Source organism: Trachymyrmex septentrionalis, unplaced genomic scaffold (assembly GCF_001594115.1).
Source record: "Trachymyrmex septentrionalis isolate Tsep2-gDNA-1 unplaced genomic scaffold, Tsep1.0 scaffold15, whole genome shotgun sequence".
Lineage (NCBI taxonomy): Eukaryota > Metazoa > Arthropoda > Insecta > Hymenoptera > Formicidae > Trachymyrmex > Trachymyrmex septentrionalis.
This window is the reverse complement of record NW_017304653.1, coordinates 793,738-815,924: the sequence shown is the minus strand read 5'-3', so window position 1 is coordinate 815,924 and position 22,187 is coordinate 793,738. Positions and strand designations below refer to the sequence as shown.

The 22,187-nt window shown below is 37.7% G+C and overlaps 1 protein-coding gene across 2 annotated transcripts in view; it reads right to left on the bottom strand.

Annotated features, from left to right (window-relative positions):
• LOC108745843 (discoidin domain-containing receptor 2) overlaps nucleotides 1-22,187 on the bottom strand; it is a 189,924-nt gene that overhangs the window by 22,238 nt on the left and 145,499 nt on the right. For both annotated transcript variants that reach the window (XM_018482240.1, XM_018482239.1), the window contains exons 8-13: nucleotides 18,145-18,284; nucleotides 17,221-17,428; nucleotides 13,729-13,884; nucleotides 10,619-10,794; nucleotides 2,278-2,401; nucleotides 908-1,062 (exon numbers count right to left, since the gene is read on the bottom strand). In XM_018482240.1, the coding sequence (XP_018337742.1) occupies nucleotides 908-1,062; nucleotides 2,278-2,401; nucleotides 10,619-10,794; nucleotides 13,729-13,884; nucleotides 17,221-17,428; nucleotides 18,145-18,284 (959 nt within the window). The remainder of the gene's footprint in view (nucleotides 1-907; nucleotides 1,063-2,277; nucleotides 2,402-10,618; nucleotides 10,795-13,728; nucleotides 13,885-17,220; nucleotides 17,429-18,144; nucleotides 18,285-22,187) is intronic.

The following is a 22,187-nucleotide window of genomic DNA, read 5'->3' as shown; positions in this document are numbered from 1 at the left end:
TATATATATATATATATATATGAAAGAAAAATATTTCGATAAATATTTAAATAAAAGATAATATTAGGATTCATAATCATGATATATCTTTTTCAATGTAATTTTGCTTCCATGTAAATTAATCAAATCTGATAATATAATCAAACAGAAACACATGTATGCTACCCTTCATAGAACTACTGTAATCAATAACCACGCCCTTTTACATTATCGCTCTATAATCTGTGTATGCCCGCGAAAGATGTTTTCTTCGCGGTAGTTATGATTGATAGTGCCCTGTTGTTTCGTTTTTCGGTCATTAATCCTCATAATTCACAGGGTGAAGTATTTTGCGTCGTGCATATTGTATAGAGAAAACAACCCTGGTTGAAAATGAAATTAAGTCGGAGTCGAAATATATGCAATACAATGATACACACCATTAAAAAATATTTTGTCCAGTATGTAATTATCACAGCCAATAGAAATAATCTGGTACTGTGATTATAAATAATGCAATAACTTCAATAAAAATATAATTTAATAATATTATTACTTTATACAGTTGTTTTAATCTCATTGAAAAAAAAAAATTTGATAATTGTGCGAGCAATATTCACAACTTGCGAGCAGTATTTACATGTTGCGTGATAACGGAAATATTAGATACATATTTAAACTATCTTAGAGCGTAGAAAGCGAAAATTGAAAAGTCACAAACGGTATAATATTTGAATTAATCTCGCGATTTACATAAGCCCTAGTGGCCGGTTTTACAAGGTTGCCTCCCTTTCAGCGATCGTGACGGAGATCCAACGGTCACGAGACGGCATTTGACACAGTTTCGCGCTCGAAGTACCCGCGTTAATGCTAGAGAAAAGCTTAATCGGCGCGGATCGCATGTCTACCGTACATTTTTGCGACTCACCTTACAGATCTCCGTGCTGGCGTAATACTTTTCCGGCGGGGGCGGTATGGGTGGTGGGTTAGACGGATATTCTTGGACCGCCGGAATTGGCCTGGCAAGATTGATCGTCGTCGAGTTAAGCAGGAGCGGAATAACTGGCTGCACCTCGTTGATTCCTGTCCGAGCGACGAGGAGCGAAACGAAAAAGAATCAAGAAATTCGACAAAGTTAAAAATATAATCACGGCTAGCCGTCGACGAAAGGAATTGCCGTCTGTAACGCCTTCTCTCGCGTCGAGTTTCCAAGTTTCGGGAGATCGTTACCATTTTTTAACGAGACTCCGTGCAGCACCGCGAAACTCCAACGTCATCGGAGTACACCGAATGAAGTTCTTCCGGAAACTCGGAGGTAACGACGAAAATAATGTCTATTTCAATTTATTACGATACTGCTATTATATATCGTCCGTCTCGCATAGGCTCGCCCGCACGGTAATTATGACATTTGTGGACTCGCAAAATTAGTGACCTGTTAATGAGTCGTAACATGCCGTTTTCAATAGTTAATTAATCAAAGACTTTAGTCTAATTCAATTAAACAAGGTCGCGCGACGCGACAAACAGTCTCTTTGTGGACTGTGGTTCTCTCTCTCTCTCTCTCTCTCTCTTTCTGTGTCCAGCAAGCTGTGCCAACTACGAGACGCAACGGAATAGTTTGTTGACTATTCCAACTACGTTGTGCGGCCGTGGTAGAACCAGGCGCAGAGATTCGAAACCTCGGCTTGACCGTCACTCGGGACAACCCGTTAGAATTCCCGCGATAACACGAAACTATCCATGTCGAGACAGGGTCGAAGTCAGCGAATACGGAAGTGGAAATGTCTTTGATGAAATTGAACGGACCGGGATGTTGATCAACTTTTGATGTCATCATTGTTTGAAAATGATAAATTAACTTCTTCTTAAAGATCAAATTTATAGCGACAAATTATCGGAAATATATCGGAAAAACGAGGAGGAAAAATAAGAATTTGTTGAACAAAAATTAGAAGTAAACACGTAGAAATACTAAAAAGATGTAATAAAAAAATAAAATAAAATAAAAATGGAAATGTTTGAACTATGAAAATTAGCGAAGCAGATTTTAAAAGTTAAGCACTCAGCATTCAAACGAACACCGGTCCGATACAGTTTCAACGATTGCGACTCTAAGGAAGTAATTGAACTTGTAACAATTAGAATTAAAAGAAATCTAGGTATTTGTACGTTTACGTGCAGTATTTTAACAATATTTCAACGAGACTGTAATCCCAGCTAAAAGTGAACCAAATTCGGAATGTAGATGTAAAAGGAAATATTTAAGCGTATGAACTTTTAAACGTTGGTACCAACCGGTGTAATCCGTGACGGTTTTGTGTAACTGCGGCGTTGTCGTGCTGTAAGTGGCTGGATGGTACTGCGCCGGAAGCGGGGGGCAAATTGGTCCTTTGTCCTCGCCCTCCTCTGGCACGGAGACCTGTGGCCAAATATCGAGCGTTATCATTAATGCACTTGACATTTATGCACACGCCGACCGTGTATATCACGCGGTAAAAGCGATACACCGTCGGTTTATCCTCTCCTATTTTCCAGCTCTCCCTCGCGACCCCCCTGCTCTTACTCTCCTCAGAATATTCATAGCCGACGAAACGAGGAGACACTGCATGGGGTTGGCCCTGAAGGGGTTGGCGCGCGCGAGTATCTGGTTATTGTGTGCTGAGTACCCGTGCGATGAATACCCGTTGGCCTACTGACTTATTATGTATTGCCGATTGCGTAATTTTATTTTACAGCACTCGGCACACGCTACCGTAGACGGAGCATGGAAAATAGCGCGAGCTTATTTTTGTTACCGATAGAAAGGATAATGTTGGAACGACTCCCTAGCTATTCGCGAAGTTCCATAAACTTGCCCCTCCCCAACGCCGTTCGTTTCGAGATAATTTAAATTTAAATATTACAGATACGGATTTCCTTATCGTTTAACGTTTAATTTAAAGAACCGTTAATGCATTTTTTCCGTGAATAGTATCGCTTTCGTTTGTAATACGTTAATTTTATCTCAGGAATAACTAGTATAACGTAAAGTAGGCTATTGCAGATAAGAACGAAATCTCTTTCTATTATAGCTGATTTATTAAGTTTTCACATAAGGTACTTTTTACAGCCACGCGAGAGAATGGTTAAGAAGAGAGCGCGATGAAAACTCGGCGCATCTCAAGTATCAAGGAAAAAACACGACGTAGTATTAACGGCAACGTATTCTCGACGCCTAGCGTAAGTTGCATTTGCCTTTCTCCATTAACGGGATTCGTCATGGCAGTGCGCTTTCATCTAAAATGCGACGGTAAAACCGCGCGGGTGCTCACCCGTAAAGCTCTTATCTCGCGTCACTTCCTCCCGACGCCCCTTTATCTTGCAACCGTGCAAAAGTACACGAGGGTCTAGACGATCGAGCCCGACATGCCACCTCAGGAAATTAGCAGTTTTATTATAACAAACAATCTAGGATACCCGAGACACCCCGGAGGGGTGTTTACGTTGCGGCTCCTCGTCACTTTTCTTTGCACGATAAGACAACTCGCGAGGGATCGCAGGAACACGACGAGCACCGTATGTATGCGCGCGCGCGCGTGTGTGTGTGTGTGAGACTCGCGATATAATATCCATTGATTTTTACATTGCTCCAGGCAGTGGATGCCGAGGCCTGACTTGCGAGGACGTAGGGATGGGTATTAATTTCCGTTTAGGGAGCGTTAGAGGGTGCCAGACTGGTGAGATGCTGCGGCGCGGCCGTTAAGATAAGATAACCACTTAACCATCGGGATTCTACGCGAATCTCACTGCTCTCGCCCTCTTTTGCACTGTCTCGCCAGCATATACACATATATGTACACACATACGTACGCATTGGTGTTATACCATCCATGTCGCTTCTATCTTTCTCGATCGCTCGCGTTTCTAGCATAAGGGCTCGCTTCCCGCCATCGACCTTAACCATCTAACATCTCTTTCTCCATTAGGGCTATCTGAAGTCCTGCCTCGACTTCTCTCACACTCTTATGATCGGGCATTCAAAGCGATGTCGACAGCTCGTTCTCGTCGGTTGGACGCCGAAATGGTCGCGACACTGCGATGGCAGTTTGGAAGTATTATTGTTGCCCGAGAGATAGTGATCCAGTTTACAGAACGGCCTTGCTTATCGTCGAGCAAATTGTCTGCGAATTGTATATAGCGACATGATTCTTGATGCGAAAAAGGGAAAAGTCGAAATCGTTGCTAATAAGGTAATTGATTTGGATCGATGTTTGTTTAACTATGCAAACCTACATTTCAAATGACAAACATGATTAAAAACTTGCACGACTCTTGACATTAACAGGATGGAAATTTTATTTTTGAATCGTCGGTCTAGCGTGAGATCTTGTTTGTACGTCACACATGCTCGGTAATGGAGAAAATAGGCAACTATTAAGAATTTATTAATACGTAAAGTTATGAAAGCCATCGTTAACAAGTCAGCAATATGTAGAACAGCCTGAAATAACTCGCTTATTTTTAACGATAGAAAATAACGTTCCAAAAATAAATAGCTTAGTAGTGGACAATTTACTCATTGTTTCTTTTTCATATTGTCCAGTTTAAACGAACTCAAAAAAATAAATTTTTACATAGTTCGCGACTGTAATATTTTTAAAAGTATAAGCTATGTATATTTAATAGGCTATGAGATAATAGGAACTTTTTTTACTTTTCATGTAATGATGTATAATTAATAACATCATTACGAAGAGATTACAAAGAGAAGATTAAACAAATGATGCATTGATGAAATGCGTAAATCACGCCTTTTCTTTTGACGTATGGTATATCGATCAAATGTAGAAAGGACATCACGAATGTATGTATCCGTGATTCCTTTCGTAAATCCAGACACGTTCTATTGGCCGTAAAATGATTTTATCAATGTATCAATCGCCGGGCATCGTTTAACGTCAAGAAGCCAACCTTGATATCTTTTCTTTATAAGTTTGGTATTCAGAACGGAATACGCCTGGCGAAATAAATTATAGCGCTATTGGTAACAGCGAGAGAGCTTACGTGCACACGTTCCGTGGGATTTATTGAAGTGGCGTATTTGTTTAGAGATATTACGTGTTTGTCCGCATACTAATCGCATATCGAGTTCAACCGCGATTACGAGATCGGCAAACGATAGCATCGAATGATCTCTTAACGAGGCGGTTGAATTAAAGGTGCATTTGAATTAAATGGATTATTATCATAGATAATTTATATGTGTATTAATTCCCGTCAATTTCCCCTTTTTACACTCATGACATAGAATGTGAAATTTCACGATTTCAGCACAGTAAGAGCAATTTTGCTGAAGAATCTACAAATTTAGCTACAGATACAGATCTGTATACAGAAAATAATTTCATGGACCATCAAAATAATTTTGTAAAAATCTTAAGCATTATTGAGCAATGTTGTAAAATGTTTCGATCGATATTCTAGCAACCATATTTTTTCGTCCTACCTAATTATTTTGATGGTCTAATAAAAAATTATTTTCAGATCTGTATTTATAATGGTTAAATTTTTAGATTCTTCATTAAAATTGCTCGGTGAGGAGAAGGAAAACAATGCCTTATTTATTTCATCGTACACGTGATTCGAGCAATATGCATAGGCACGTGTTTAAAACGTAAAATTTTATTACACAAAAAAACATGTATAACAAAATTATGGAAACTAAAATTTTCTGACGCGCGTAATGCATTTTATATATTTATGTTTATACGCAACGGTGCTCGGTATTTACGTTATTTTTTTCTTTTTATATTCGTTTGCGCGCCGTACTAATTTGAGAAAAATGTTAAACTTGTTAATGCAGTCACCGGAAATACAAATAGTGACGTGAAAGGAGCGCGTTAGGCGTAGAGACGAAAACGAGAATCGAAAACGGGTTAGCCCGACAAAATCCGTGAAGTGCTAGCGAAAAGATTCCGGGCACAAAACGATCCTCCATTAATTAGCACCGGAGTGCTTTTTGCCATTTTCATTATCATGAGTACATCTTCGCCTCTTTTCCGCAAAGGCTGCGACCTGTCCCAGCAAGTTTACACATTTCCCAACTCTGTCCAAAAGTGTCTCCCATGCATTTCACTTGTTTCATGCTTTTTATTAATTTTTCATGGCGCTGACCTGCTTTTAATTAACGCATTCCCGTCTTCTTCCTACTTTGGCATATTCCGTTGTTATAAAACGTTTCACGTCCTTTGGATATTATTATAATTATTATATCTAAAGAATTTTAGCATTTTTAGTTTTTGCAACGATGCTTTTTAAACTTTCAAATAAATTCTAACAATTCTGAATTGTCTACACGAAATTGCCGTTTCTTGTCCTTTTTTTTTTTTTGGAATTCCCTTTAAATGTCGCCACTCTTTTTCAACAATTTAACAGATAATTTTTCAAACTGAGAAATAGAACTGTCGCACGGCATACACATATATGTATATTCAATTCGCGGTTAGGATTACAGCGCAGGAAAATCGGAGAGTTTGTTGCTTTAAATTAAAATAATCTGTTTTCAGTCGACTGTCTCTCGTATCGTCCTTTCTATTTCCCTCCTCCCTCGTTCGAGGGAGCTAAACCCGGTAATCACATTACCACTTACTTTTGTACGGAATCCTTGCTGTAGGTCTGCTCACCGTGCTCTTTTCGCATGAACGCAAAAACATGCAAAACGCGTATTTACAGAATTGCATCACAGAGCTGTGCCACATTCAATAATAATAAATTCTATGGCCCGAATAAAATCGCGCTCGTATCTGTTATTATTTATCCAATACGTTCCCCGCATAACGCATATGATTCACGCATGTGCCCTTCAGGCAATGCTGTAAACGGGTTATTTATTGCAACGCACTGATATGTGGATAATTGAATATAATTTGATTTGCTAATTGGTAAAGAATAGCTCGATCTGTAACGCGTGGATGGACGTTTACGTAAATTAAATAATCCCGCGCAATGAAATCTGGAACAAGAATTTGCTGCATCGTAAATTCCCGGATAAGAGGAGGGGAAAAAAAGCACAACACTTCGCGGGGCTTTAAGCGATATACTATCCCACGGAGTTTCCCTCCAACGCTTTAAAGCAGACCGATGCGGCTAACGTGTCAAAAAAGAGCGAGTCCTCCATCATATTCGTTCTAAATGGAATCAGACAGATCGATATGTCATCCACGAAACAAAGTTTAGTTTTCATAGTTCATGTGCTCGATAAATTGGAGAGGTCTTGTGTCCTGTAAATTGTCCTCCTGACTACTTCGGATAGAAGGAGAAGAGAGGTAAGATAAGTTCTACTGGATGGAATGGATGTTCGAACGACGTATCGAAATTTGATGCTGAAAAATAAAGACGCACTGAATAAGGAATGGTGTGTTTTTAAGCACAAAAATCACTCACGATCGAGAACAATGAGCTGCAGTGATTAATAAGTTGTAGCCTACAGTCATGAAGAGATTAATTAATTAAACGTTTATTACGTTGGTAGTATAATACGATAATACGATATTTAGCCAATGAGAGACAATGAATAATTATGCAATAAATTGCTATTTATTTAATTAATGAAAATTCAAGGATAAACAGATCTCGGAGAAAAGTGTCAGTCTTCTCCACATGATTGAGTAGCTATATCGGCTCAACATCTCGTTGAATTGAATCAGGTACGCGAGCGAAGTGAGGACAAGTGGAAACATTGTTTTTCCCGACTTGTCTTGCTCGATAAATTGACAGCGGTTTCCACTTGGCAGACATAATTTGCCGTTCTCTGGAGATTCTGACGTGGGTCGCAGGTTGCACGAAGGGCAATAGGGTCATTTCGTGGGGAAGGAGAAAACGGGGTGGCTCGCGCAACTTCAAGACGGGACAAGTAGCAGGTGGCTAATGTCAGGAACATAGAACAGAAGGGAAAGGAGAGCCAGCGAGGCATGGCCTGAAGATGGGCGAGGAAAAGAAGGTGTTTGGAGTGTATATGATGCCACTTAGCGGCGGGTGAACGACGAAGATAACGCACGTCTTCTCAACAGCGTCGCAATACGGCCATCTCGGCAGCTCTTTTAATTAAGTGGAGTCAGCTCGACTACCCGTGCACTTCTTCGGCGGCTGGTAAAAACTCAGATATTGGGCTGTCGAAGAATACCTTGAGTGATGTATAGTAAAAGCAGGAAGGGGATACGTGTGACGAGTCTGCTTGAGCTTCGCTAGGTAAACGAAAAATATTACATAAATGTGCTCTTTTTGGCCCACGTACTTACAAGCAAAACTGATCAAAAGCAATTAATTAATTTTGCATCGCGCATATTTGCTGAATGTATGAATATTATGTTTATTCCCGCGTATATCAAATGTAATATAAATTATATTATTTAAATTATTATTTTCAAATTGTAAACTTTAGTAAAAGAGTTTGGTAGCTTCTTGATTTCGAAAAACTTTCTTTCGCCCGATCATTTATCATTGTTAATAATGAGCCGAATGAAATATTTCGAGTGACTAATTAGTCACCCTGATAGCTAATGTCGCCATCGCGAGTCTTCAATTTATTTCGATAGGTTGTTAGCGTCATTATTAATTGTCGACTGTCGCTCCGTACGTTTCTCCAGTTGCCTCCGTGCAAACAGTTAAGTTAGGAAAGCTTCAAGGGTTTGCAAGCTCAACTGTCTGGCACTCATTATTTCTCATCGTTCAGCAAGTCGTTAATTACTGTCTTCCGCTATATCCCGCGAAAAAGGATGGGAAAGCGCCGGAGCTGTCCATTTCTACGAACGAACTTCACTTTGCTATTAATCCGGTTTAGTAGTAGAACAACAGTGGCTTGGTAAACATACGCGAAGTTCTCAGAGTTCTTTCTTTTCTCTGTCAGTCTCACTTTCTTCGTTCTACTCAGTCCAAGTATTAACTTTTTGCATAACATGCTCAATTCTCTTCTAACGTTTTATTCCTCATTCTTACTTTCTCGCCTCTCACCAGCAGCACTTTTATATCTATAGAGAGATTACTTACTGCAGAATTCACTTCTTACCTTGTTACTCTGCGCTAACCATCACAAATCGTTGGTCTGATTTCTTAGATAATAGCAGGCTAATCAAGTAATGAAAGTTACGCGTTTACGCTTCCTTCTTTAATGTTTCTTTCTTCTGCACAATTCTTTTTCTTGCAAACGCATCGCAATATTTCGAGCGGGTAAAATTTGATAATTAACTAATTAATTAAGTTTTAATTTTCCACTTTATAACACGAATCCGATTTCAAGGAGCGAACCGTTGTGCATAATAAAGAGCTGGGTTTAACGTTATAGACCATATATCGTGAAAGTCGTGTAAACTGTCCACCGACGAGGACGGTAAACGTGCGACGTTAATAATTCTTGTTGTTCCGTAGGACAGGAGTCGGAGCGGAATTTACGACAAAGTTAGACATTCCGCGTTAGAACGAGGTGCGAGACATCTCTTTCGCCAGAAAACGTTTCTAGCGGGTTCTCCCGCTACGACGGAATGCGACGTCAGAGAAAAATAGCGTCGCCTGTACATGCATTACAAGATATTTCTCGTTATTTTTCGTATTCATTCCGAGCATTGTATTGTAATGGGGAAAAATTATACGATGTCTGTCATGCATATAATTTATTTATCACTGTAATATAAAGCCGCTTACTAATTATCTCTATGAGCTTTCTTTTCACGAGCGTAATTATCGTTATAATTACGCCAAGTAATTAACGCGTACAATTTCCACGATTTGTGTGCCGGATAATCGTACAAGAATTCACGAATAAGAGCGCATAACGAACAATCTCGGCGCGTTCTTTTAATCGCCCTAGCACGATCTCGTTTGCGTCTTTTCCTTAAAGGAAATATTTGATCGCCGTATTTTCTCCTCTAGTTACGCGCGCGCTCGTACCTAAACCGACGTACGTAATAGGTACGCATAAGCTGTTTTGCGCGATTGCTCAAAAGCGCTGTAAAGTGACCTGAAAGCGCAGAGTAAATAGATGTGCACGTTCGGTTTATTAGAGCTAGAGACGAGACTCTGGTATTAAAGTAGGTTGGCAGTCAGGCAAAGAAAAATCGATTGGATAACAAAATTATCGTCATTTATCAAATTATTAATATCGCGATAATTCGCATCGCTGCGCACAGGATCATCTAGAATATACCAAATTTTTGACTTTCAATTTTTGTCGTCGCATATTTAATGGACATCTAATGATTGAAAAGAAGCAAGATATGTTACTTTGCATAATATACTGAATTGGACGGTAACATTTTCTGCAAATCATGTACCGGAATTATTATATTACTTTTCTTATAAAAAAATAATAATTTTTCCTTGTTATTATGTATCTATATATTATTTTAAAATATTGATAAAATACTAATAAATTGCATCATCTCAAAGCGATAGATGAAAAGAAATGCCGTATTACGAAGTCATTTCTAATACAATAAATTTACTTATAATCTATGTATAGACTTATAATCTATGATAAGAATGTATGTGAAAATCATTTTTCTGGAATATTTAACGATTTATATTATATATGTGAATACATAGACAGTCTGTAATGACTTAATATTACGGCGATGCTTAATTATATGATAGATATCTTTACAACCTTGAGATCACCCTGTTGATCGTAGAAGTTTGACGGTGCGAGAGCAGCTTTGAGCCTACGGTTCCTATAGAAGATGAACATGATCGCCGCGAGCAGCATCACAATTACGGTCGTCAGGATGCCGATAACTAAACCGACAAACTGCTTCGATTCCGGCTCCTTGCTCTTATCTGGAACTGAGAAGGATATATATATGTATGGAGTATATACATATATATACACACACATATATATATATATAATATAAATGAGTAGATGTATGTAGTAAACAGATGCACCCGTCATGTTCGGGGATACGGAGGGATTCGATTAGCTCAACGATTAACGGTTACACTGCAAGCTCAGTGATCTTGCACATTGTCATTGGCTTAGGGACTGCGGTCTAGAGATAATTTACATTAATTAATCGTGACATCGATCGTAATTCCTAAGGATTTGAAACTATCCTTTAAGTGTTTAAGCAATTATTTAATAGAATCTTTTCTGTTTTTTCCATCTAATCTTATATTGTCCGACAAAATTTGACTTTTTTCTTGTCACTAATGTGAATAATTATTTCCGAGGTATTTCTGTTTGCTGAATACATATCTGTTGGTAAAAAAGTTGGCTGTTACGTCAGTTTTGAGAAAAATTATATCAAAGAGGCAAAAAACGATTATTTGGATGACCAGCTTTCAAAAAGTTATATAATATCACTGGCAACTATTTTTTTTTTTAATTTCATTAATACCACATGAAAGTATCAACTTTTTAGCTTTAAAATGCATTTTGGTTCATTTGGATATGATTTTTTTCCGCGATATAACAATTTGAATATAATGCTTTTCTCATGTAACATACTCTATCCAACAAATAAAGTTTTTTAATCGAAAATAATTAGTCTTATTCACTTTATTACAATTGATAAACTTTTAGATAATCGCGACTGTCATTTTGAATCAAGCAAGCGGAATATCGATAGTAACGATAACTGTACTGATATCACAAAAGAATTTTCCATTAATAATATTTCGACGCCGCTACAGACAGCTGAACCGCGCGTGTACGTGATAGCGGATTCACTCGTCCATGACGCTTGCATCAAGCAACACGACCTATCACCGTAGATAATACCGCTGAGGTAACCTCACATAATGTACGATGGGACGATAATGATGATTGCGTTCATCACGAAGCTCGTAACTCGATCACGGTTGATCAGTGCCTGGCTGAACAAAAACAATATCCGCTGATGGCTTTCGTAGTTCACCGCAACAGTCTGATCATCGCTTGAGTATTTTATGAATCAATAAACGCATAAGAGAACAATCTAATAGTCACATTAAAACTTTTTTTAATTCCACGATCCAGCAAACATTTGTATTCAGAGTTTTAATATCATCGAATACTATGAGAAAATGAAAATATTAAATACATTTGATTTTTCTTTGAAATAGAAGATATTAAAGTCAATCGATCAATAAATAAAGTCAATCGATCAAAAAATAATTATCCAATGGCAAGAAAGGAAACACATTCATCTTAATATTTCTTTATAAGAGAAAGAGTTATTCACGCACAGATATCAAAACTAATTGTAAGCTGTAAACTTTATTTAACAAACTCTGATAAATTCTCTTTATTTTTTTTCTCCAAATAAAAACATCAGAGAGAAGAGAGTTTAATTTTTCAGAGTTAAAGATATATCTGCGACAAAAAATTTCCATTTTGTTTCATGCTCTCTCTTTCAGTTCTCAACATTTCAGTCTCATTTCTTTCGCAAACCAATTTTGGCATAATGTTATAGAACACCAGCCGACAAGAAAGTATAATGTAATGTTATTCTTCCTAGTATATCGTTGAACGTCTGTTTCATTACTTCGCAGATTATTACCCGCGTTGGCGCACATTTCTACCTTTCTGCGCGGTGTAATATGTAATGAGTATTAGGTATACGTCGCGCTTCAAGCGAGAAAACATAAATACCTCGTCCTGTTTTCTTGCGCTTTACCTTGGGCGAATTTAACAAGCGGACACGCAAAGAGCATTTTGCGCCAGCAATGTATACAAATACAAACCTGCATTAAACGAGCACGCGAGCTTGAACCTAGCAATAGTTACGAAGAAATTTCAGCAATTTCAACATTGTCGCTATGTGATCGAACAATTTTGCGCTACGTAATGCGAGAAACGTCAGTAAGAAGAAAACACAAATTAGTTCAATGTTCATCCTTAAGAATATTGAAATCAATTAGCATTAAGAGTTTCGTTAATGAATCTTGATCCTTTTAACGGTATCTCGATACCGCGATTCGACATTTCAGTCAAAGAAAGTTAAAGAATTAATCAGGTTAATTGCGCGGCTTTTGTGAGAGTAAAAAAAGCATTCGTTCTATTGGTTAACAAACTCAGCGTAGTCAAGGAACAAAAGCAAGCGACCGCTCTTTTTCTTCCGTAACGTTTCTTTTGCAGGTAATCGAGAACGTCCCTGGGACTACTCGACGTACTTTTTCGCAGTTCTTTCGATCCGACGGGGTTTTCTAGCCTCATCGTCACCGTTTTTCCATTAATTGCGGTGTAAGGACATCGTTATCAGCGTTATCAGAAAGAAGATTTGCTGAAGGTGCAAGTTATTGACTTTTTAACTATAATTACAACTAGAGTTCCAATGTAGGATCAAACACAAATTATTTAATATATATTTCAGATTTCTTAATATTTTTATTTAAAAAATTTTTACATTTCAAAAACATATGTATATTTATATTTGCGTTTATTTTTATTAATCAAATTCAGTTTCAGATTTCTTAATTAAATTTACAATTTCTAATAATATTATTAGAAAACTATATTTTAATTTTTTACTCCTTCATGAAATCTAGAGAATTTCACGTAGAGATTGACATGTATTATATAAAATATTCCAAATAACATTTTTTCATGTAAATATATGACTAGTAATAATCGTAATGATCCTTTTTTTTTTACACAATTCTTTTGTGATATATCGAGTTCATTGTTATAAAACATGACAAGGGAAAAAAGCGTCGGTGAAAAGAGCGTCAATTACGCGGAAAATTATGAACGTAGCTTACCGGTATAACAATGGAAAAATCGGACGGTAGACTTACAGGTGTTATCTTTGCTTTCCTCCTTATTAAAAGTAGCCTTCACTTCGTCTCTCTGCAGTGGACCCTCGTTATTTTGATAGGGGCTGCCGGTCGCCAGTACAATGGCGCTCTTGTTCTTCGCCTCCTCGTCCTCGGTATTGTTCCATTCGGAGATAACTGTGCATTCAGGATTAGAGGTAATGAAATCCGCGCTCATCAAGCTCATATTAAACGTTCAAGCGTAGAAAACATTTATATATGTGTATATATATATAAATATATACATGTGTATGTGTGTACGTACATGTATGAATCATATAGTGAGAAAAGCACTGTTGAAACTAACTGAACTAATTAATAACTCGGTAAATTTTGTGCTATAAAATTATATCGATAATACACGACTAATTTAATAATTGTTAAGAAGCGAATTTGATTTTCGTAAAATTAGAGAAAAACATGCAATACTCGAAAACAAGTTGAATGTTACGCTTCATTTTCTGACAATTTCTCATCAAATCGTACAAATGTCTTTTGTGGCCGGTGTCAATGTAAAATTTCATTTGTATGTGGGATCGTTTTCTACGACATCGATCGTTTGAAAACGAACAAATATCATGACCAGAATTTAATTCGTGTCACACGCAGCTGGAATTTCCCGTTAGGCAAATTGAAAATTAGTGCCGCGGCAGTTTATCGACTAATGGACACCAGAAAATATTCCAATTTTCGAGCCGTTAGACGCGGTTTATACGCGAGACTTATAAAAAGAAAAATTAATCGAAGTGGGGACCCGAGCTTGCTCTCGGAGTTTTTGGCGCGGCGCGGTTCGCTCGGTGGAAAACTCGATGCCGTGCCAAAGGGAGGAACGGGTAAGGGGAGTGATATATTTTCCTATCGATGACGCGGCTCAACGAAGCGTTTGTGCGACGTGAATACGAGTTATGTGGTATACAGGTGACGAGGAACATTGGTCGCCTCTGGGCCGGTCGGTCCAACTTATCGCTCGTAGTCGAGGACGGGGAGCACCGGAGTACGTCGAATGATTAACGACATACCCACTCCTGCCCTGGTTGGCCCTGGTGCAACGAAGCGACACGGAACTTTCGAAAGCTTGCATTACCAGAGACCGGCAGCTCTAAGTTCCGTCTCTCGGATCGTTTGAGACGGATTAAAAGAAATATTGGTGATCGATATGCGGTTTCGACGATGTTGGATTAAGGTAGCCATTGGGCAAGTTGCCGTAATAGTTGCGTTTTGCCGCTGCGGAACCGCGGAATCGACCTTCTTGACCGAACTTGGGAGATTATACGGGAATACCGGTTTCACGATGCTACGAAATAGCATATTGCCTAATTGTAAGCTGTATCATTACCGCGATGAGAAATGCGCTTTTAATTCGTGAAAAAAATTTATGGACTTTTTCGTTTCTAAAAGTTACAGCGAACAGAAGAGATTACAGTTTTTATCCTAACTGTTTGTGTTTCTATTTAAAGAACCTAAGGCTTTCTCTTAAATAAGCTGCAGTGTGATCGTAATAGCTTTACAAACTCATAAATATTTCCTGATTATCTCTGTTGGTAGCGTATTTTTCGTTCTGTAATATTCTGTGTACGAATTATCTCTGATCTATATGAAAATTCAAGTTATTTTCTATCAAAGCCTTAAACGGTCTAGCTGGATCTTAATGCTTGTATGATTTTTGTGTGAATTTATATACTACGTATGTAGTCTCCAGAAATGCGCGCCGAAATGATTTTTCGGCCTTAAAACGCTAACTCTATTAAACTAGTAATATCACGAGTTAAATTGACTAGCAATTTAACAAATATGTCTCCGTTTCTGGGAACTACATATCGTAGTATATAAATTCACACAAGAATCATACAAGCATTAAGATCCAGCTAGACTAGTTTAAAGCTTTGATTTCTAACGTATAGTTTCTGTTATCACGTATACTGTCCTATAATACATTATATCGTTTATTTTCTATCAATTATTTTCTATTTTCTAAGCAAACACAACCACTGTTTCTAAAATAGCAAGAGATAGAAAAATGCTACATATTGAGAACAATTAACAATCAATACTTTGTTCTTGCTTGTGAGTTTGCGAAGAAGTTTAGAAAGTATTAATTGGAAAGAATTAATTGTTGCTCGATAATATATTGACATAACACATTAATAGGAAATTAAAGAAAAAATTATATGTTGCACATCTTGAGAAAGACACGTATATACAATAATTTCGTACAAATAATTTTCAAAATGAAATACGTGCAAGTTTTATGTGCCACTTGATATGGTGACAAAGAAAATCACTCGCTTCAACGTTACGCTGCCGAAGTTATCTTTCTCGTGAAAGGAAAGAACAGCGCACTGAGAGAATGATTAACGACGGCTTCGCTGGTCTGGTTCGTGCAACATTCCGGCTTTTCGAGACAAAACTTTTTGAGAGTATATATTCGAATTGTGTGTGTGTGTATGTGTATGTGTATGAATGTGTGTACGTATGTGTGTGTGTGTGTGTGGCAAGTAAGTTTCGTTTCCGGTTTGCGACCACGTGCTCTCATTCGCACAACGTGCCGTGGATACTTCTGCTTTTTGCTTTCCGCGGTGCTTTAAAGTCGAGCAAACAACGTAGGACTAAACGATTTTAGAAACTTTAAATGTTTCTCACGGTCTTTTCTTTGGAATACGATACTATTGTCCGAGCAATTCCGATAGTAAATATGTATAACTGCGACAGATATTTTCCCCCTTTAGCGATCATGTTATATTTATTGTTAAGAGCTAAAGAAAATAAGAGTAAAATAGAAAAAGGGAGAAAGAACGTTATTGAATTTATAAGCAGCAAAACTGTGTTTATGTATTGAAAAGTAATAAAGTATATTTCAATACATTTCCATAACATTTCTGAAATATTTCTTCCCGTTATACTACTGTTTAACCGATATTAAGTACTTTTTTAATATCCATTTCATATTCTAAATCAGCGAAACTCTGACAACGAATTTTAGCCTCTACGCAAAATAAGTTTATCTTATATCAATTTAATAATTGTACATATCTATCGCGCGCAGTTTTCTTGAAACTGCACCGTCGAAATAATTTTTCTCTCCGAGCTTCGGGACCATTTTCTTTCTACCGTCTGCAGTATCACCGTGCTCATATCTTCGACGAAAGTATGTCACTTAAAATTGGAAATCGCGTTGGATCGCGCGCTCATGATAAGACGCGCTTCGAAACTATTCTATTTCTAGATTTCAATTTTCTGGACCGCCTACTTTGATTTTCCGTTTAACTAAAAGTGCGCCTATAAATGCGAGAGAAGCCGCGGGGTAAAAGGCACCGTCAGACAATGTTTTAGCTTCGCCATTACTCTCGGTCGTTCCGACGCGACGCGAGAAACGCGCGCGCGAGTCTTACCGAAAGAGTAACACCCAGGAGATAAATTTCGACTGCGCGCTGGGATGGCAGGAGGGAGGAGACGGTGAATCGATCTTTCTCTTACCTGATTCGAAGATTACCTCGCTGAGCATGATCCACCGCGCGGCGAAGTAGAGCTGCAATTTTAGGAAGCGGCCGGCGCGCGAATGCAGCTTTATGGTGACTTCGCGCGCCTGTTCGAGAACTTGATCGGGTATGTAAGAGAAATGGACAGGCTCGCCGGTAAACTGGTTGCCACCTGTGCCGAGATAGACCTTCGCGTACGAGAAAACCTGCGAAGACATCACAGAAATCATGCAATATATGAGCGGCTTACGGGAAGGTGAGCAAGTTTTTAAAAAGGGAAAAACGGGATATATAAAAAAAAATTCAATGTGTTGCAATTAGATTTTAATAGATAAACATTTTTTATAATTGTTTTGTATAACTGTAATGAAACGCATGAACGATATTAATATTATTGTATATTAAAAAAAAATCTTTAAAAATAAATCATAATCTTTAATTTGGGACAAAATTTGGAACGCGTTGTAAAGCGAGACGAAAAGATAAAATTTGGGACTGTCCTTCCTAATTTGGGACGGTTGGTCATCTTACTTTATGGTAATGGAATCAAGCGATTGGATGATGCCCGAATGAGGGAAATGATCATGCATGATTGTATTGCTTCGTTCATAAAGTCATATTAGATACGGACGTATGTTGAAGTATTGTTATACAGCAGGGGAAGTGCATGATGCTCGTTTTCGAGAGATAAGCCGCGTAGATGAAAATAATTCAGCGAGAGACATTTAGAAATTCGCTATCGATGAAGGTATTAAGCGAACAGACGGCGCTGCAAAAATCGCACTGTAAATCGTAAGGAAAATGTTTTTAAAACCGCGTAAAAGCACGGAAGCATCGGCAAAGATGTGATCGTGAAATTTACGATAGTTCCTGGAGCTCGTAACTTCCGAAATAATACCGGTAACAGCGCGAATGGCGATACCTGCACGTCCTTCGTGAAGTAATTGTTCATGTGTAGATGTATGGCAGTGAAATTCCTCGAGTAGTCGAACTCGAAAGTTATTTCCACCGGACGTCCAAGCATGTTGGGTGTGTCGTTTCGCCAGCCGACCCATTCGTATCCTTGAATACACACAAACGAATTATTCGTTATAATACCTCACAGTTTTGGAGAATCTTGAAAAAAATCTAGAGTTGTGCCTCCCGCTGTTGTTAGTTAAAATTATACGATTACAACATGTTTTCACAATATAGGGTTGAAAGTTATCAAGAAGTTCATGAATTGATGAATCTTTTGATAACCTTTAACCTTTAAGTTTAATCACACTGAAGAAAGTACGAAATTTTAATAAATATTTATTTAAGTATATATAATATAGTTATAAATATGAAATATAAATTTAATCACCATACTTTATTGAGAAAATATTTATTTACTGAAAGTAAAAAATTTACTTATTATTATTTAAAGAAATATGTATTAAAATTTAGAAAAATTGTTCCAATGCATATATTATACAAGTATTGTGAAAACAAGTTTATAACGCTCTTGGTTTTAAGTTAATAAAATGTTGAGAATTACTACTGAATTTATAGTGAGAAGACGAACTCTTTCGCCTATTCAGATCTCTTTTTAACAAAAGATCCATTAAAATCAATTTACTAGTGAAAAATTAATTCCAGCATTGTGTATATTAATATACAAGTATATACGTAATTTTTATATACGTTAAATCTGTGTTACGCTTTTTGATATTTAACAATAGTTGAAGGTTGTTTGTGTGCTATATTAAATTCATCTTTTACGCTTCATGGAGAGAACGTATCCAATAAAAATTGTAATCTATATATGTCACGTAGAAAAGTTCCGATACACACGTTTGGATTTAAAAAAAAAGTTTTATGTTGCGGGTTGTATGATACGGTAAACCATTTATAGGTGCGGTACACGCACCTATAAACAAGACAATAAAATCTGTAACGCGAATAGTGGACAATTCGTGCGTGACATCGAATTTATTTGAATGTAGCGTAAACGGAAAACATATGCATGAAAAACAAATATCTAACATTCCTATGGTAAATACATATCATATATATCATGCATCAAATACATATATAATGAGAAATACCATGATACCAATTTTAAAAAGTTACAACTTGTTAATGTTTAAATTCCAATTAGGGTTAAATAAATCACACAAAATACTAATCTAAGAAAAGAGAGCAGAGGTAAGAGATTTTATTTTTTCAGTAAAAACCTAATAAAAACTGATTTTCAATGAGGTAATACTAAAAGAAGTTTCGTATAACTTAAAAGTCTTTGGGGAAGTACCGTGCCGTGCTGCCGTTTTACAATGAAGATAATTTAATATAGATAACTCGGTAACTTAAATAATTTGCAAGCACGTGACCTTCGTAGTTTTCTTAGGATTTAAAGACGTTTCATGTTATATAACGCTGCTAGCAATCGTACAAGAGTGTTCGCTTAATAGAATTTAAATTACCCGTTTCAGATTCGCAAGTTAAGCTTTCACGTGGGACTCGTATGCTTCCTCGAAACGTTAATTACGTTTCAAGTTTGTTTTCGTGCTTTCTATTCCTCTCGCTTCATTTCTCCCGGAAATGTTTCGCTCGGTGTATAGCAGTGCGAGAAGCGTGGTATGCGATACGGAAGAGTTTCGAGCTATGGAGCGGCCGTGGCAGGTTATTGCGCGAGAGTCTCGCCATTAGATTCCACTATATGAGTACATGTGGAAACACACCCGTGTCCCGCGGGAATATGCGGATTGAAAATGGACTGCAATAATCCTAAAACCTGGCCGGCACGGTGTGTTATGCGTTTCTCAGAAACGCTCCTGTTACTTTCAACATTCGCTCCAAAATCTCTAGCTCCGCCGCATTTTTCCATTTAAATGTCTGTATACAAATATGGCCCATGCTATACTTGCCAGAATTAATAACGAAAAACAAGTTTCGAAGCCATGTTTTACGAAAAAATCTACTGCGGTATAATTAACATTCTTGAATGTTTGACAAAATTTTAGATATTTAATATTTAATATTAAATTCCATTAATATTTCGATTCTTTAAATCTGGTTTTTAAATATACACGTTTTGTATCACACACACACACACACACACAATCAAAATACAAGAAAAATAAAAATACCTCGCTGTTATTTATTTAACAGTACATTCTTTAAATATTCCTTCGTTTTTATATTTCGCTGTTTTTGTTTGGTCAGTTTACATCAGTTTACATATTATAAAATGTAATCCTAAGTTCTAGATCCTAAGTTCTATTATTTTAGAAAAATATATTATTTCTTTCTAATTTTTTAAAATCATTCCTTTTCTTTTCCATGAAATCTCTGAAAAAGAAACGACACCGCTGCGAGATGGAAAGAAACAAAGAAAATAAAAGGGATCTTCTAGTTCTGAATCCGGTGTCGTCGTTCCTGCACTTTGACATAGTCGGAAGAGAATCGTGGGTTCGTCGTAGCGACATAAGAATCTTAGAGTATATTAAAACTTACGAGAATTTCAATCACGCAGTTTGCATTGTGTGCTCGCACGCGACTTTGTGTTTGGATTCCTGTGCAACAACTACTGCGATCGTCCCTTCCGTTTTCAACAATGTACCGGGTCCGCGCGGTAGCGTTATATCGCCCTGACCTATCCGCTTTCATACAACCCCCTTCCTCCCTTAATATCGTCCCTCGAGTAAATAGTTTCCAGTTTCCTGTCGTCGCTGCCTTCGGCCGCTATCTACCATCAATTCTGAACCTTCACGAGGATCGTAAGATAACCACGCTGGGCGAGTATATACCAACACCTTCGTTGATGATTTTCTCCTTTAAAGCGTTTCGGGAAAGACTGTTTAGTTACGAACATACAATGCTCGTAAACCAGAAATAAGGATGGCCACGAATTGTCACAAACTCCTCACAAACCGATACTTTATTAAACAAGACAGAAGTTTGTTAAGAGAACGTTATGATCAATATAACGTTTTAATCAATATATAATTAATTTACAGTACGTAAGTTTTCCGCAGAAAGTTTCTGTTATGATATATATTCCGAGAATAATACCTCGTAAAATCATAAATCGCGTGCGTTATTGATCGCTTTTCACAAATTTTGGTTATACTCTAAAAATATGATTTATACACACACACGCGCGCGCGCGCGCGCGCGCGCGTGTGTGTGTGTGTATATATATGAATATATCCTAATAAATAACTTCATACATATTTTATAATTTTCTTCTTTTTTCGCCGTTTGCGAATTCTCTCTTACGTATTTTTGAAGTGTTTTTAAAAACTTTCGAATGAAGGTGCCGGTGCAAATATCGATCTCGAGTGAAAAATTTGTTTCGACTGCAGGAATATCGAACGACGGCATTTCCTGGTTTAAAGAGAGTCGGGAGAAGTTGTACGCAGTTTTGCCAGGTTTAAAAGTTTAAGAAGGCGGAAGCACGACGGTGTATCCAAGTGTAGCAGCAGCGGTGGAGGGTGTCTCGTGGTATAAATGGAAAGACACAAATGTATCCAGAAGGCGAGTAAACAGCACCGACTGGTTGCAGCCTAGCTCGCGGTTCAATATAAATGTAAATTGGAACAGATTCGAGCGGGCGCTGTGAAACACGTTTGGCTCCGAAGCCCAAGCTCTTCCACTGGCCCTCTCGGCTTTTCTAGACTCCGCTGACCCTTTCGACTTTCTCGTTTACACACCTACACACACCTGGGGAGTAGACCGACGGGAAAATTTCATTTTCATTCTGGCGTACACGCTTCGAAAACGGACGCATCTCGCATAGGTGACGACGAATATTGCGCTTGATCAATCGTTCGAAAAACCGTTTCCGTATACGAACACATCCTTCTCAATTAAATTTCGACGGTCATTCGGTTTCCTGAATAAAATTCATGGATATCCGTAGAATAGGTGCTATTGATACCACACGCGATGAATTAGTTCCAGTCGGTATCACGCGCACTAATCATTGCTTCATTAAAT